Below are 13,702 nucleotides of genomic sequence, written 5' to 3' on the forward strand. Positions count from 1 at the left end.
TGTAAACACAATTCTGTTTGTTTTTATAAACTGAGGGACGAGGCGAGAAAAATTATTTTCTATGGTAATTGACAGCGTGTCACGGATCCAGGAGAACAAGAGATGAGCCTTGACTAACTCTGGAGGCCTTTCTCTGGGTCTGTGCCAGATATTCAGCTGCAGCCCACCAGCCTGGAATTGGAGGTTCCTCACGTTTTTCAGGCTACTGCAGATAATTGAGTTTTAACAAGCTAGATGAGCAGAAAATAAAGTAAGCGACGTGAGTGAGGTCAACTGGGGAATAAATTCTCAAATATCCTATAAAGATCTTCAATTTTAGTCTCATTACAGGGAAATATACCTGTACAACTCAACTGGGGAATGTTGATTCAAGTGACTGAACATACCGCATGACTATCCACGTTCCATGACATAAAAGTCACGTGAAAACCCTGAATAAGTTTTGCTTTAGTTACATAATCTCATAGAAACGTATAATGATCATTAAGTAAATTCCAAGAGTCTTAAATATATTACACATAAGATACTAACTACAAACTCAGCCATTACTGTAAGAGGAAACACACACAGCACTAACTAAACATATTGTTCAACATGTTGTGGCGTTCAAAAACACAACTCCAAAATGATATAAAATAAATATAAATAAATAAATAAATAAATAAAGACCAGTGGAAATATAGTGGACCATCTTTTATGTGATCTGCACAAAATTCAGTTCAATTACACTCATTTGTTTCACTCTTTTGTTTATGATAAAGTTGTATCAATTCCATAAAGCCTATCAATCCCATCATATTTACAATCAGGGTTATTAACGAAAACTAAAACCATTAAAAAAAAGTGTTACTTGAAATAAATTTTAACTTATTTTATTTCAGTCTCTAAATATAAATACAACTAAAACAAAATTAATAAATTCTATATAGACATTAAAAAATAAAGACAAATACACAAATAATAACAATCATTATACAAAATTCAACAAAATTAAAATGGAAAATATAAAAATAAAAAAACATTCAAAATATTAACAAAAACTACAGGTCTTTTTAATAATTGAACACTGTACAATAAACAATGTATTCTCAATAACATCATTAATTTAATATATGATAATAACATTTAATTAATATATGAAATTCTGCTCTGTTTAGCAATATGTTCTTCATTTGGAAGTCATTTTAGATAAAAAAAACATCTGATAAGGAATACAATGTAGATGTATATTATATAGATGTGTGTTAGAAAGAAAAGGAACGTTTCACACTTGTGACAGAGTTTGAGGAGAACAATGTCAAATGCTTTTTATTTTATTCTTACCTTTATAGTCAGAAAAGTCCATTCAGGAAAAACTTAAAGGATTAGTTCACTTTCAAATAAACTTTTCCTGATAATTTACTCACCCTCATGTCATCCAAGATGTTCATGCCCTTCTTTCGTCAGTCAAAAAGAAATGAAGGTTTTTGATGAAAACATTCCAGGATTATTCTCCTTATAGTGGACTTCAATGGCCTCCAAACGGTTGAAGGTCAAAATGACAGTTTCAGTGCAGCTTCAAAGGACTTTAAACGATACCAGACGAGAAATAAGGGTCTTATCTAGCGAAACGATTGGTCATTTTCCAAAAAACATACTTTATAAACACAAATGATCACCTCGCAAGTGCTTCCGCCAGACCGCCCTCCGTATTCTTCAAAAAGCTTACGCTGTATGTCCTACAACATTTCCTATTCAACTTACGAAATGAACGCGGCGCTAGTTCCGTTTTTTTTCCATAAAATGAATAGGGAAGGTGTAGGACATACAGCATAAGCTTTTTGAAGAATACAGATGACATGGGTAAATTATCAGGAAATTATGTGAAAGTGAACTAATCCTTTAACACATTCAGCAATAATAATATGAGGATGCAGAAAGCTGGAACCTTTATGTAAATAGGTCACGTTTCGTCCAATCAATGACACTGACACCGCAAATATATTCAAATAAGAACGTTAATCCAGTATAGAAGGTATGCACGTGACGTCACCGTCGACCGTTATGACTGCGGTCACGCACGCTGAGTGGCAAAAGACTGAGCGGCAGCATTGGTTTTCAGCGTGAATGTCGCGAAAAACACACAAAACACATTGGCTGTTTCTCAATTCCAAGAACGCAGAGAACGGACTTGCGTTCTCGTGGAGTCCGGTCTTGCCAGGCGACCTTGAAAGAACGATCTTGGAGGACACAAGGACACAGAACGCATCATTTGAGAATTGAGATGTGATGCGATCCTTTTGCTCAACTGACCGTCCCAGCATATTATAAGTGGCTAATGCACAGTAAATACAAATGTCATAACCTGTTCAAAAAAAATATTTCATATAATTATCTTTTTATTTCACCGCGTGTATTTATGAAAATGAGTAGCCTTTGGCTGTTATGCTTTGTCAATGTTAAGATTATTTTTTATATGTCAATAAAAATACTGCAGGCTTTCTTCAGGTTATCATTTTATTAAAATTAAGCAAAACAAACGGTTTACTTTCACGAGCCGTCACGTATTTGCGAGCTTGTAGCTGGAATCTCACGAGAACTTCAAAGCTTACAGGCTTCCGTACGTCGACCGCCGCAGCGTCTTCTGGGATTTTTAACGGTTCGATTCCCTCAAGTTTGCATTCGATGCATCCTCGATATCAAGAACACATCCGGATACTTTCATGCGTCCTCCGTTCTTGGAATGAACTTCGACGGTTGATGATGACGTAAAGCAAGAACACAAGGACGCAAGATCGCATATTGAGAAACAGCCATTCAAAATGGGAAAGAGCTTTGCGGCTGACTGTACAAATAGCTTTGACACAAACCCTGAGGTAACGTATATATTTAAAAACTAGAGAAAGCAACAGAAAAAGAAGCAAATGGATCACTGCAATTCACAGAAACAGCTGGACTCCAGCAGAGAAACATGGATTTGCAGTTATTTTGTGTCGAAATGTTGGATTTTGAGGTAAAAATCATACCGTATATATTGTATTGTTATATATTATGTTGACGACTCATCAATTAAATATTTTCCATCTTATATTATGCATAATTGGGTGTTTTTAAATAAAGAACATTGTCAAAAACTATACTATACTATAACGTTATATGTTTTAGGGCTGGACAATATGACGATATAACATTGATATAAGTGATTAAGCAGATTTAAACCTACCGATATTTTAGTTATAAAATATTCACAGCCAGATTTGCTTTATGTATTTCCCCGGCGTCAAATCAGGCACATATAAATGTCAGGAAACACGACTTCTGGCTGCATGCCAATTATACATGGATTAGGTTTATTTGACAAGTTGTAAAAAAAAAAACACTTTCGAGTCCAACCTTTAGGGTTACGTAATTCGTTAGTTTTACTCGCGTTTTCGCCGTTTCTCCTATTAAAGGAACACTCCACTTTTTTTGAAAATGGGGGAGTTGGAAAATTAGCCTAGAGTTAAACAGTTGAGTTTTACCGTTTTCGAATCCATTCAGCCGATCTCCGCAACTTTTCATTTTCCGTTGGTCTTAGTACACGATTTAACTACAGAAGAGTCAAGTTTTAAATAGGAAAAATATCAAAACACTTTGGTCATTTTTAAGCGCAATGCTAACGGTCTAATCAGATTAAATGAACTATGCTAAGCTATGCTAAAAGTGGTACCGCCAGAACCGGAGATCGGCTGAATGGATTCGAAAACGGTAAAACTCAACTGTTTAACTCTAGGGGAGTTGGAAAATGAGCCTATTTTCAAAAAAAGTGGAGTGTTCCTTTAATCCAGTTACGCAGCTGGTTCTTTTGCCACTCATTCTAGCTGAGGGAGCGCATTTTCGGCGGGAAAGTGACGTCGATGCATACCCTCTAAAGAGTTTATCACACTGCTTAACCCCGGGTTATCGTTGTTTTAAACACCGCTTTTAACCCTGGGTAAAGGAATGTTTCACACTTGTAAAGTAGGGTTAGCACCGCTTTTTCCCCGGGGTTATGAAACCTTGGTCTAGACTAGAGCAGGGTTAAGCATCGCTTTTGCAGTGCCAAACACTGTACAGTGTGAAACGAGCGGTGTTAGAATGTTAAAACTAGCTGCTCAGCAACCGACAACCAATTTGCGTGCCTCATAATAACGTACTTTGGACAGTAAAGTTAACACTGCGTGTTGTATAAACATCAGTTTCAGCATTTAAGGGGGGGGGGGGGGGGGCGGCAAACGGCGGCAGTAAACGTGACAACTGCAGTGAAGAAGAGAGTTTCATTCTTACCTTTATAGTCTGAAAAAGTCCAATTTCAGCGTTCGTCCAATCAGTGAAACTGACACCGCAAGTAACGATGTCAAGGTTAGGAATAGTGTGAAATGTCCATTTATAAATATCCAGGATTAATTGTTAAATATAAGCAGTGTTAAAAGCAGTGTTAAACGTGAAGCAAGAAAACCCAGGATTCTGTTTACCCAGGGTTTACAATGACCCAGGGTTAACTATTTCAAGTGTAAAAAGCCCTTATATTTATATCACTTGCCAATATGACATGGTTTGACGGATCAATTTTTTCCCTTCTGAAATCAATCAAGCAATAAAATGCTCACATTTACTTTTTCCACAGCCTTGTGTGTTTGTATATGAATCATTAATCACGTGACTGGGGTGAAATATGACGTGACATACCTACAGGGTGGCAACAGGTTGCCCTGCTGGTGCAAAACCGAAAGTACTCAATCCATTTGTTTCTATAATTGCCTTGGATTGTCATCTTTGTCTTGCTTTTAAAACGGGAAACACTCCAACTGATATTTTCCACATTCATTTTGGTCAAGATGAATCCCATTAGACCACTGAGCTTTGAGGTAGAACCAGAAGAATGAAGGGGACTCAAATGGAAAAATACAGAAAAGTAAAGTCCCATTGCATGACTATGTGCAATTACTGCCCATTCAGCCTCTTATCCTCAAAGAATTATTGCATTATTTGAGCTCTTCATGCCACAATGAGAACATGCAGCATTTAGTGCCAAGCACATTTATCAATGCAGTCTCACAAGAAGTCTGGAACTGACTTTGCTATTGTGGTTCTGAGAGAAATGCTAAAAGTAATTGAAGGGACAATTCAAAACGGAAAATGTCGTTTACACACCCTCATATGGTTTCATGGAAGAATGTCACACGTTTTTATATTTTAATGATGAGGGAACTGTCATTTCTGGATTAACTATCCCTTTCATTTGAGATGTTTCAGTTTTATCTGGCTTTATCTTTGGATAAATGCCTTTGCATGAGAACGTTCTGTAACTTCAAGCCCCAGAGGAAGAAGCAAACAAAACATACTACTAGCAGGGTTCACAGAGAGAAATGCAAGCGTTATGTAAGATCAGGGAAAATAAACAAGAAAAAACAAAAAACTTGCGACACTCATCAAGCAACACTGTTCCAGCATTTCCTGTTAACGAGTGATAATTCTGAGCTCAGTCAGGCGCCATCTTGTGGTTCTGAAGCTGCTGTTCTTTTCAGTTTGTATTGATATCTGATTCGCAAGTTGAATTTTTCCTGCAAAAGGACTAAATAAGTTGATAATTCCAAGAAACATAATAAACACAAATAATAATGTGTAAGATCCCTTATCAATTCAATTGTACTTCACCATTCAAGTAGTTTGGGTATTAATAGGGGAAATATCAATATTCAACAACTAAATTTTTGTAAAAATTGGACTACGCTAAAAGATTATTCCTAAAATATTGTTCATTAGAATGGACAGTGGTTCTGAACAGGGAAATCTGACAACAGTCGACTGGTTCTCGCATCTAAACGCTCATTTCTTCACAGAATTAAGGAAAAAACAGGACAACAACTGCAAAGAGATTTTTACAATGTACAAGTTTATTTTAATTAACTCTCAGTGGTTGGTAGTCACAGCACAGCTTGCACGGATGAAGCCACACATCTATTTTACAAGATGATGGGAAATTTAAAAAGGAAAAGAAAAAAAAAAATTTAAAACCTAAACCAAAGAGGAGACAGCTGACAGTCCAACTACAGCGACATTTTTTTTCCCGACTACAGTATTTTAAGTAAAAGGCCACTGAAATGCATAAAACGTGTTTCCGATGCATGGACTTCATCTGATGCGGTGGCAAAAGTTCGCTAAACCGGACAGCAAGACTCCTGACATGGCATTGACAGTGCATGTAGACATTGTAAAAAGGACTGGGTTAGCGATATCTAGGATCTTTTTAGTGACAACATCTTGGCTAATACTACAGCTTAAAAAAAAAATGGGGGGGGTGGGGGTTGGGAGAAGAAAAAAAAAGTAAAATTGAGAAAGAAAAAAAAGGTATGTGTGAAATGTAGTGAAGCATTTATATTATTATCTCACAATTTTACGTGAACACTTAAAACTGAGAAGAAAAACCTTCCCCTTGAAGAGGGCGGCTCTATTGTTATTTAATGACTTTTTTGACTATAAAATAAGAAGGAAATAGTTAAAACACACTTTGTCCTCTGGAGTTGGTATATTTCAATAGTAACAGACAGGGAACCATAAACGCATGCCATGTGCTGGTCTCAAACAATACATACAGGTATATACAACTTCACTCAGTACCTGCTAAAACAACGTGAGGAGTACAAGATATAAACCAACGACTACACTACAAACTCAAAGAAACGAGAGAAAGAAGAAGTCGGGGGAGAGGAAGAAAACCGGGGTGAGCCACAAAAGTGGTGAGGAAGTGAACATTTACTAGTGACAGACTCATTCTTAAAGCATTTGAATACGAAAGAAATGCATATATTGCACATAAGTGAAAGCTTCGATTTCACGAGGTCCACCTAATCGGTCAAGCCAGGGGTCCGTCGTCTCTCTCGGGCCGCGAGAGAGAGGAGGAAGTGTGCGGAGCGTGCGCGTGCGCCAACATTGTGGAATGCTGGGAAGTCTTCTGCTGAGAGACAGTGCCTCCGAGGCCGAGGCGGGACTTCTAGCGCAATGTGGAGGGGATGAGGACAGGAAGAGGAAATGGAAGGAGAGAGCTGCACACATTGCATGACACATCTATACAGGAAGAAAGATAAAAGAGCGGAGCAAAAAAAAAAAGAAAGAAAAAAAAAAAAAAAAAAAGATAGATCACAAAAAAAAGTGTGGCACAAATAAAATCAGGTGTTCTGTGACAGCCAAGAGAAATTTGATGCAAGTGACATATGTACAACTAAGGCTTATTGGTTAAATAGTTTTTCGAGGCTTTCCCCGCCCGCAAAGTGTTCAATGCCATTCTCTCGTCTAATGCTTTTCCTTAGTTCTGTAAACGCAGTGGTTCTGTGTGAGTGGTGGGGTGGGCGGACCGAATGGGCGTTCGGTGGAGCGGAGAAGCGAGGGAAAGCTGGGGACTGAGAAACGGATGGGGAGACGGAGCCTTCTTGTCGCCGTTGTCTCGTATTAATATCTAGATGTGCAATACCGTTACTGCCGGAGGATGTAGGGAGGGTCTTTTCTATTTGGAAAGCTTGCTTATGACTCGGATCAACGCTCCGTTCTCGTCCTTTAGTCTCTGGTTGTCCGCTTTCAAGTCTGGTAGCGTCTGGAAGAGAAAACAGAAGAGAGGGATGGGTAAGATTCACAGACAAGAACCAGTGTCTCTAGACGCTGATGTTGTTAGTTTATGCGTCCTTCCTTTTTTTCTTTCCTTCAAACAGCAATTACTGTCCAACACAACCCTCCTTTCCACCAAAATGGTGATGGTGCCTGATCTGGAATCGGGGAGGGGAAATGCTGGTCTAGAACCAATAATAACACTATAATTTCTAATCGCCGGATATGTGATAATTCTCTCAATATTTTTAATTCTTCAGACGATATGCAAAACATCTTATTAGCTCAAAAATGAGTAAAAATGGTAAAATAAACAAATAAAAAGTAACCAAACAGCCACTGCAGCCAAGCACACTCAAAATGATTGATTTATGAGCTAAAAAACAGTAAAAATAATCACAAGACTGTTTCAAAAGTTCTTCAAAAAACCAGAATTATGGTAATGAATGATATGGATATTTAATATTTTAATTAATTTTACGTACACACACACATATATATATATATATATTATATAAACACTTTTAAAAATAAATAATTTTATGTTTTTATATATATATATATATATATAGTTTCAATACATTAAAATACATAACTAAACAGGACCATTTCAATTGAATCACAAAAGATCAAACTCGCCAACTGTAAAGAGATGTAATGTGCCCATACTCACATTCACAGCAAGGACTGTGAAACAATTTAGGAAATGTAACTGATAATAATAACTAAATAATTTTTTTTTTTTTTTTAAATTACAAATATTTATCCTCCAGCTTGAGTAGTAACTGTTATGTCATTTGGCTCTAAAAAAAGTGGAAATGAGGCCCGACTCTAGTGAAGTTTGCAGATTCCTCGGCACCAGAACCAGCATCATTTTGGTAGAAAAAGGACCATAGAGCCACAACCGCACACACAAACCAACAGACACACTGCAGTTCAATGGGAAACTGTAGCCATGCACTCTCAGATAGACGGTAAAGATGAGGACAGCGCTCAGGCTAGGCAGTCCTCTCTCTCTCTCTCTCTCTCTCTAAACACAGACTTCCTTTGTGTGTCCTCAACTGGACGGGATAAATAAAGGGGCTGGAACACAAGAGCGGCTCAAAGTGTCTGTATAAACCACAACACTGAGTGCTACTCGATACCCAATCCGCTTCAGTCTTCAGGTTGCAGTGTTGAAATAGAGATTTTTAGCTGAGATATCACCCTCACTGTCCTTATTGACCGTAAACCGCAGAGCTGGACAGGTGGACTTTCTTGACCCCAGATGGAAAAGACAGATTAAGTAGGCTACTAACTGGACACAGATTTTTGTAAACACATTCTCATGTTTACGAAAAAAAAAGAAAAAGCATTTGAGGAAAAGGATCTATTACTGAAGTAATAAGTGCAAAGGTCATCCTCATTTATACATCCTCATGTGGATCCAAACCTGTGACTTTTCTATTTGTGAACAACTAAAGGAAGTTAAACAAAAGCATTGACTTCAAATCACAAACTTTTTCACAAAAAGCCATTGTGACCTTCAGAAGTCCTATGGACCACTTTTATTACTTTGAAGATTTACAATCCCAGTTAGCTTAAAGATGGCATGAAAAGGAAGTTGTGATTGTCTTTTCTTCTCTATTGTGACATATATGAGTGAAACGGCTTCTCCTAAAAGAAAAATAAACGTAGGCTTGATTTTGTCCATCAGAAATTGATTGGATGGTTGTGGTTTGCTACTGATGAATCTCATACGAGTGACAGGTTGCCCTGCCCATGAGTTATTTTAACATTTATTTTGATTAAAGATTACAAATGAATTTTTTAAAAAATAATGATGTGCACAAATAAATAATTTATAATAAACACTGCAATATTCAATTAAAAATAAGAATTGCGCATTTTGATTTCACTTTACCAAGACAGCAATCTGGACATTTTAACTAGCCAACTTCTTCTCCACACAGGTTTGTAACGATATGAGGGTGAGTGGTTGTTTACAGAACATTCATTTTTGGAAAAAAATTACAAGAAAATGCACAAAAATTGTGTACCAGAGAAAGAATTTTGATCTGTTTTCCAGGAACACAAAGAAACAACTTCCTTGTGATAAATTTGCCATTTACAATTACATTTTAACAGTGTAATGATACCTCCCGAGAGAGAGATTTACAGTCTGTGAGTGCTGCAGTTATAGACTGGAAAGTGCATTAAAACAGTCCATAAAAGCTGAGTGCTAAAGTCAGTCACAAAACAGAATTGAATAAAAGAAACAGAATTTAAAAAACCTAGACAGAAAAAAGTAAGAGTATACAGTGAGGCAAACAGGCAAAAAAAGTTCCTCATTCGGTATAGCAATGCCTAGATTATGCAAAAGAAGCTCCAAATGTAATTTAAAGGCACAATATGTAATTTTGTCCGCCGCTAGAGCTCGCTTATTCAAAACAAAGGCGTGACACCTTGATTTAGCGGAATCATGGGAGGTGTTGTCTTCAAGTTCTATAGCCGGTGGAAAGAATCCAAAGGGACTTGGGCAGAAATCATATTCATGGATGAGCTAACGAATTAAAGATTTATTAACATTACTGTAGTATGAAGCAGGGTGTGGCCGAAAGCCAGACAAGCGCGACACAAGGTTCGAGAGCAGCGAAGCCTTTATTATGCCACAGACAAGGGCTTCCACTTCTTCCGGTCATGCATACGTGAGGTAAAGCGCCGTTTTATCATATTATATATATTTATGTGTTAAAAGTTGTTATAATGCTACTCTCCGCGTTCGCTCAGTGGCTACTATGAGTCACTTCTTGCACACTGCAGTAAGCTAGATCGATATCAGGCATTGCACTCGAGATTTAAACAACAAGACTATTTAACATGATTAGTTTTCCGTCAATGAATGTATCCATCCAAACAGTTGCTCACCTGTCTAATAAAACACATAACATATTAAAACGTCTTTGGTGTTTCCAGGGTTTCTAACAAAATAAAACTGGAAATCGAGGACAACGCGGGGATGATTTCATTGACACACGAACACGGTCCGTGTCCTGGTTAAAATTGCTTATTTCTCTGGATTTAAACATTCTTGGAAACATTTGGTATAATGGAAGTACACAAGTCAACAAAATAGATAACATTGTTCTAGTGTTTTTTTTGTGGATATTTTAATCCAAAAATCTTACATATTGTGCCTTTAAGCATTTACCAGCGACGATCTGTAGATTAAAATACATGAGTTTCCAGAAGCCATGCAATCCAGATTAGCCTCAGGCACAGCATATATGGCAGTTCAGCTCCAGGATCAAAATATCTGGGATTGGGGGGTAGGAATGATCTCCCAAAAAATAAAAATCAGAGAAACTGTTTGATAAAACGGTCACAAAAATCAGTCAAGCACCTCATGCAAGATGCCAGAGTCATCCAAAAGGAACTGCACTTCACAGCAACACATTCAAGGGTATTGGCAAAAAAAGAAAGGAAAAACAATTTTAAAAAGCCAGTACAATTTATTACTAAAAAACAGTACTGTGCAACAGATGTAAGCTGTGTTTAATGAAAGTATTACTTTTAATATCAAAATAAATTTGTAATGTCATTCGTAAAAATTAACAAATTGTACTCGAGATTTAATAAAAATATTCAGATTAATAAGCAAAATATTTATAAAATGTCATTCATAAAAATCTATAAAAATACATATATTAGTTATTAATTTTTATTTAATGAAAATATATATTTTTTAACAAATTAAAGTAACATGCCATTTGAAAAATGTAATTTGTAAAAAAAAAAAAATTTTGTAATTAAAGACCAATTTTAATATTTAGAAATGATATATTTTGCATACATTTTTTTAAAGCACATACTAAAACATACAGTACTTTATAGCCATTTCTTAGCAATAACTGTACTGTGTAAAAAAAATAATAATAAAAAAAAAAAGCCCCAAATCCTCCCCTTCAAGAAAAGCAGAAAGCACTGAGGGAGGCGGAGCATCAGCTCAGACACAGGCTGGCACCTGCCTTTATATGGGCGTGGGCGGAGCTGAATGGAGCATGAGGAGGGGTGTAAGGGAAGGTGGGGGCGGTTCTACAGGTCTGCGGCGGGCAGGTGGCTGCAGCCCTGCGAGAGTTTGGAGAGTACGCGGGCCAGCGCCCTGTTCTCTGCCTGCAAACGCTCGTTATACTGGCGCAGAGACTGCACCTGCTTTACCTGAGGAAGGTTCTACGAGAGAAAGAAATACAGACAGAGAAAGAGACAGAATGATAGAGGAGAGGATGATAGACATCAGACAAAAATAAATGCGAAAAAAAGGAAAGTATTAACGCAAACTAAACAGTACATCGCTGAGTAAAAAAACAAAAAAAAACAAAAAAAAAACTGGACAAAATATGGGATCATAGAAACTAAAAAGGAAAAAACAAAGACACGTGTGTGCACACATTTACTTAGCTATCTAAATGGAAACATTTCACAGACATTTATTTTTTAAATAAAGATTAATATTAACACTACAGGTTATTGGTTCTCAACCAGGAGGTTGGGAATGACTAAAGGGACCTTAGTTCACGGGACCTTAGATGGCTTCAAATCACCCTCAAGCCATCCTAGGTATATATGACTTTCTTATTTCTGATGAACACAAAGTTATAATAATAAATATCCTTATGTATCTGAGCTTTATAAACTGCAGTGAAAGGAGCAGAAAGTGTAAAATTCTCTGTCTATTTTTTAGGTATTTTACTTTATAACTTGTGGATATATATGGATAATATGGATATTTTTCATTTCACTTCAGAGGGCCTTTATTGACCCCTTCTGAGCTGTGTGGAGTATGTTTATGATGGATGGATGTAGACGGAAGCACAGCTTATACTAGTGACCCCTGTTCACTGCCATTATAAAGCTCAGATACATCAGGATATTTATTAAAGGTGCCATCGAATGTTTTTTTTTTTACAAGATGTAATATAAGTCTAAGGTGTCCCCTGAATGTGTCTGAAGTTTCAGCTCAAAATGCCCCATAGATTTTTTTAAATAAATTTTCTTTTTACATTTTGGGGCATAATTAGAAATGTGCCGATTAAGGTTGCGGCCCCTTTAATTGCTCGCGCTCTCCGCCCCCTCCCGAGCGCTCGACTCTATCACTGCATAAACAAAGTTCACACAGCTAATATAACCCTCAAAATGGATCTTTACAAAGTGTTCGTCATGCATGCTGCATGCATGCATCGGATTATGTGAGTATTGTATAGTTATATTGTTTATATTTGATTCTGAATGAATTTGAGGCTGTGTTTCGTGGCTAACTGCTAATGTTACACTGTTGGAGATTTATAAAGAATGAAGTTGTTTATGAATTATACAGACTTCAAGTGTTTGAAAATGAAAATAATGACGGCTCTAGTCTCCGTGAATACAGTAAGAAACGATGGTAACTTTAACCACATTTAACAGTACATTAACAACATGCTAACGAAACATTTAGAAAGACAGTTTACAAATATCACAAAAAATATCATGATATCATGAATTTTTGCTGTTTTCCTTGCTTGCTTACCTAGTCTGATGATTCAGCTGTGCACAGATTCAGACATTAATACTGGCTGCCCTTGTCTAATGCCTTGAACATGGGCTGGCATATGCAAATATTGGGGGTGTACATATTAATGATCCCGACTGTTACGTAACAGTCGGTGTTATGTTGAGATTCGCCTGTTCTTCGGAGGTCTTTCAAACAAATGAGATTTATAAAGGAAGGAGGAAACAATGGAGTTTGAGACTCACTGTATGTCATTTCCATGTACTGAACTCTTGTTATTTAACTATGCCGAGGTAAATTCAATTTTTAATTCTAGGGCACCTTTAATATAATTCTGATTGCGTTCATCAGAAAGAAGAAAGTCATATACACCTAGGATGGCTTGAGGGTGAGTAAACCTTGGGGTCATTTTCTTTTGAAAGTGAACTAATCCTTTAAGCTTAAAATTATATAAAATAAGATGGCTACAAATCAAGATGTTACCTGATATATTTCTTATTTTAATTTGTTTTCTTAAAAAAATAAATCATTTTTATTTATGCAATGTGGTTTTCATGGTCTTCTGCATTAAAAATA

At 36.7% G+C, this 13,702-nt stretch overlaps 1 protein-coding gene across 3 annotated transcripts in view; it reads right to left on the reverse strand.

The window, feature by feature from the left end:
* Positions 1–450: 450 nt before the first annotated feature.
* ppp1r12a (protein phosphatase 1, regulatory subunit 12A) overlaps positions 451–13,702 on the reverse strand; it is a 79,338-nt gene continuing 66,086 nt past the window's right edge. Inside the window, exons 27-28 of one of the 3 annotated variants that reach the window (XM_067392200.1) lie at positions 11,607–11,808; positions 451–7,588 (exon numbers count right to left, since the gene is read on the reverse strand). In XM_067392200.1, coding sequence (XP_067248301.1) covers positions 11,674–11,808 — 135 coding nt within the window. In that variant the 3' untranslated portion in view covers positions 451–7,588; positions 11,607–11,673. The remainder of the gene's footprint in view (positions 7,589–11,606; positions 11,809–13,702) is intronic. The other 2 variants (XM_067392201.1, XM_067392202.1) reach the window with 2 other exon arrangements.

The sequence above is a fragment of the Chanodichthys erythropterus genome, chromosome 8, assembly GCF_024489055.1.
Source record: "Chanodichthys erythropterus isolate Z2021 chromosome 8, ASM2448905v1, whole genome shotgun sequence".
NCBI classification, from domain to species: Eukaryota; Metazoa; Chordata; class Actinopteri; order Cypriniformes; family Xenocyprididae; genus Chanodichthys; species Chanodichthys erythropterus.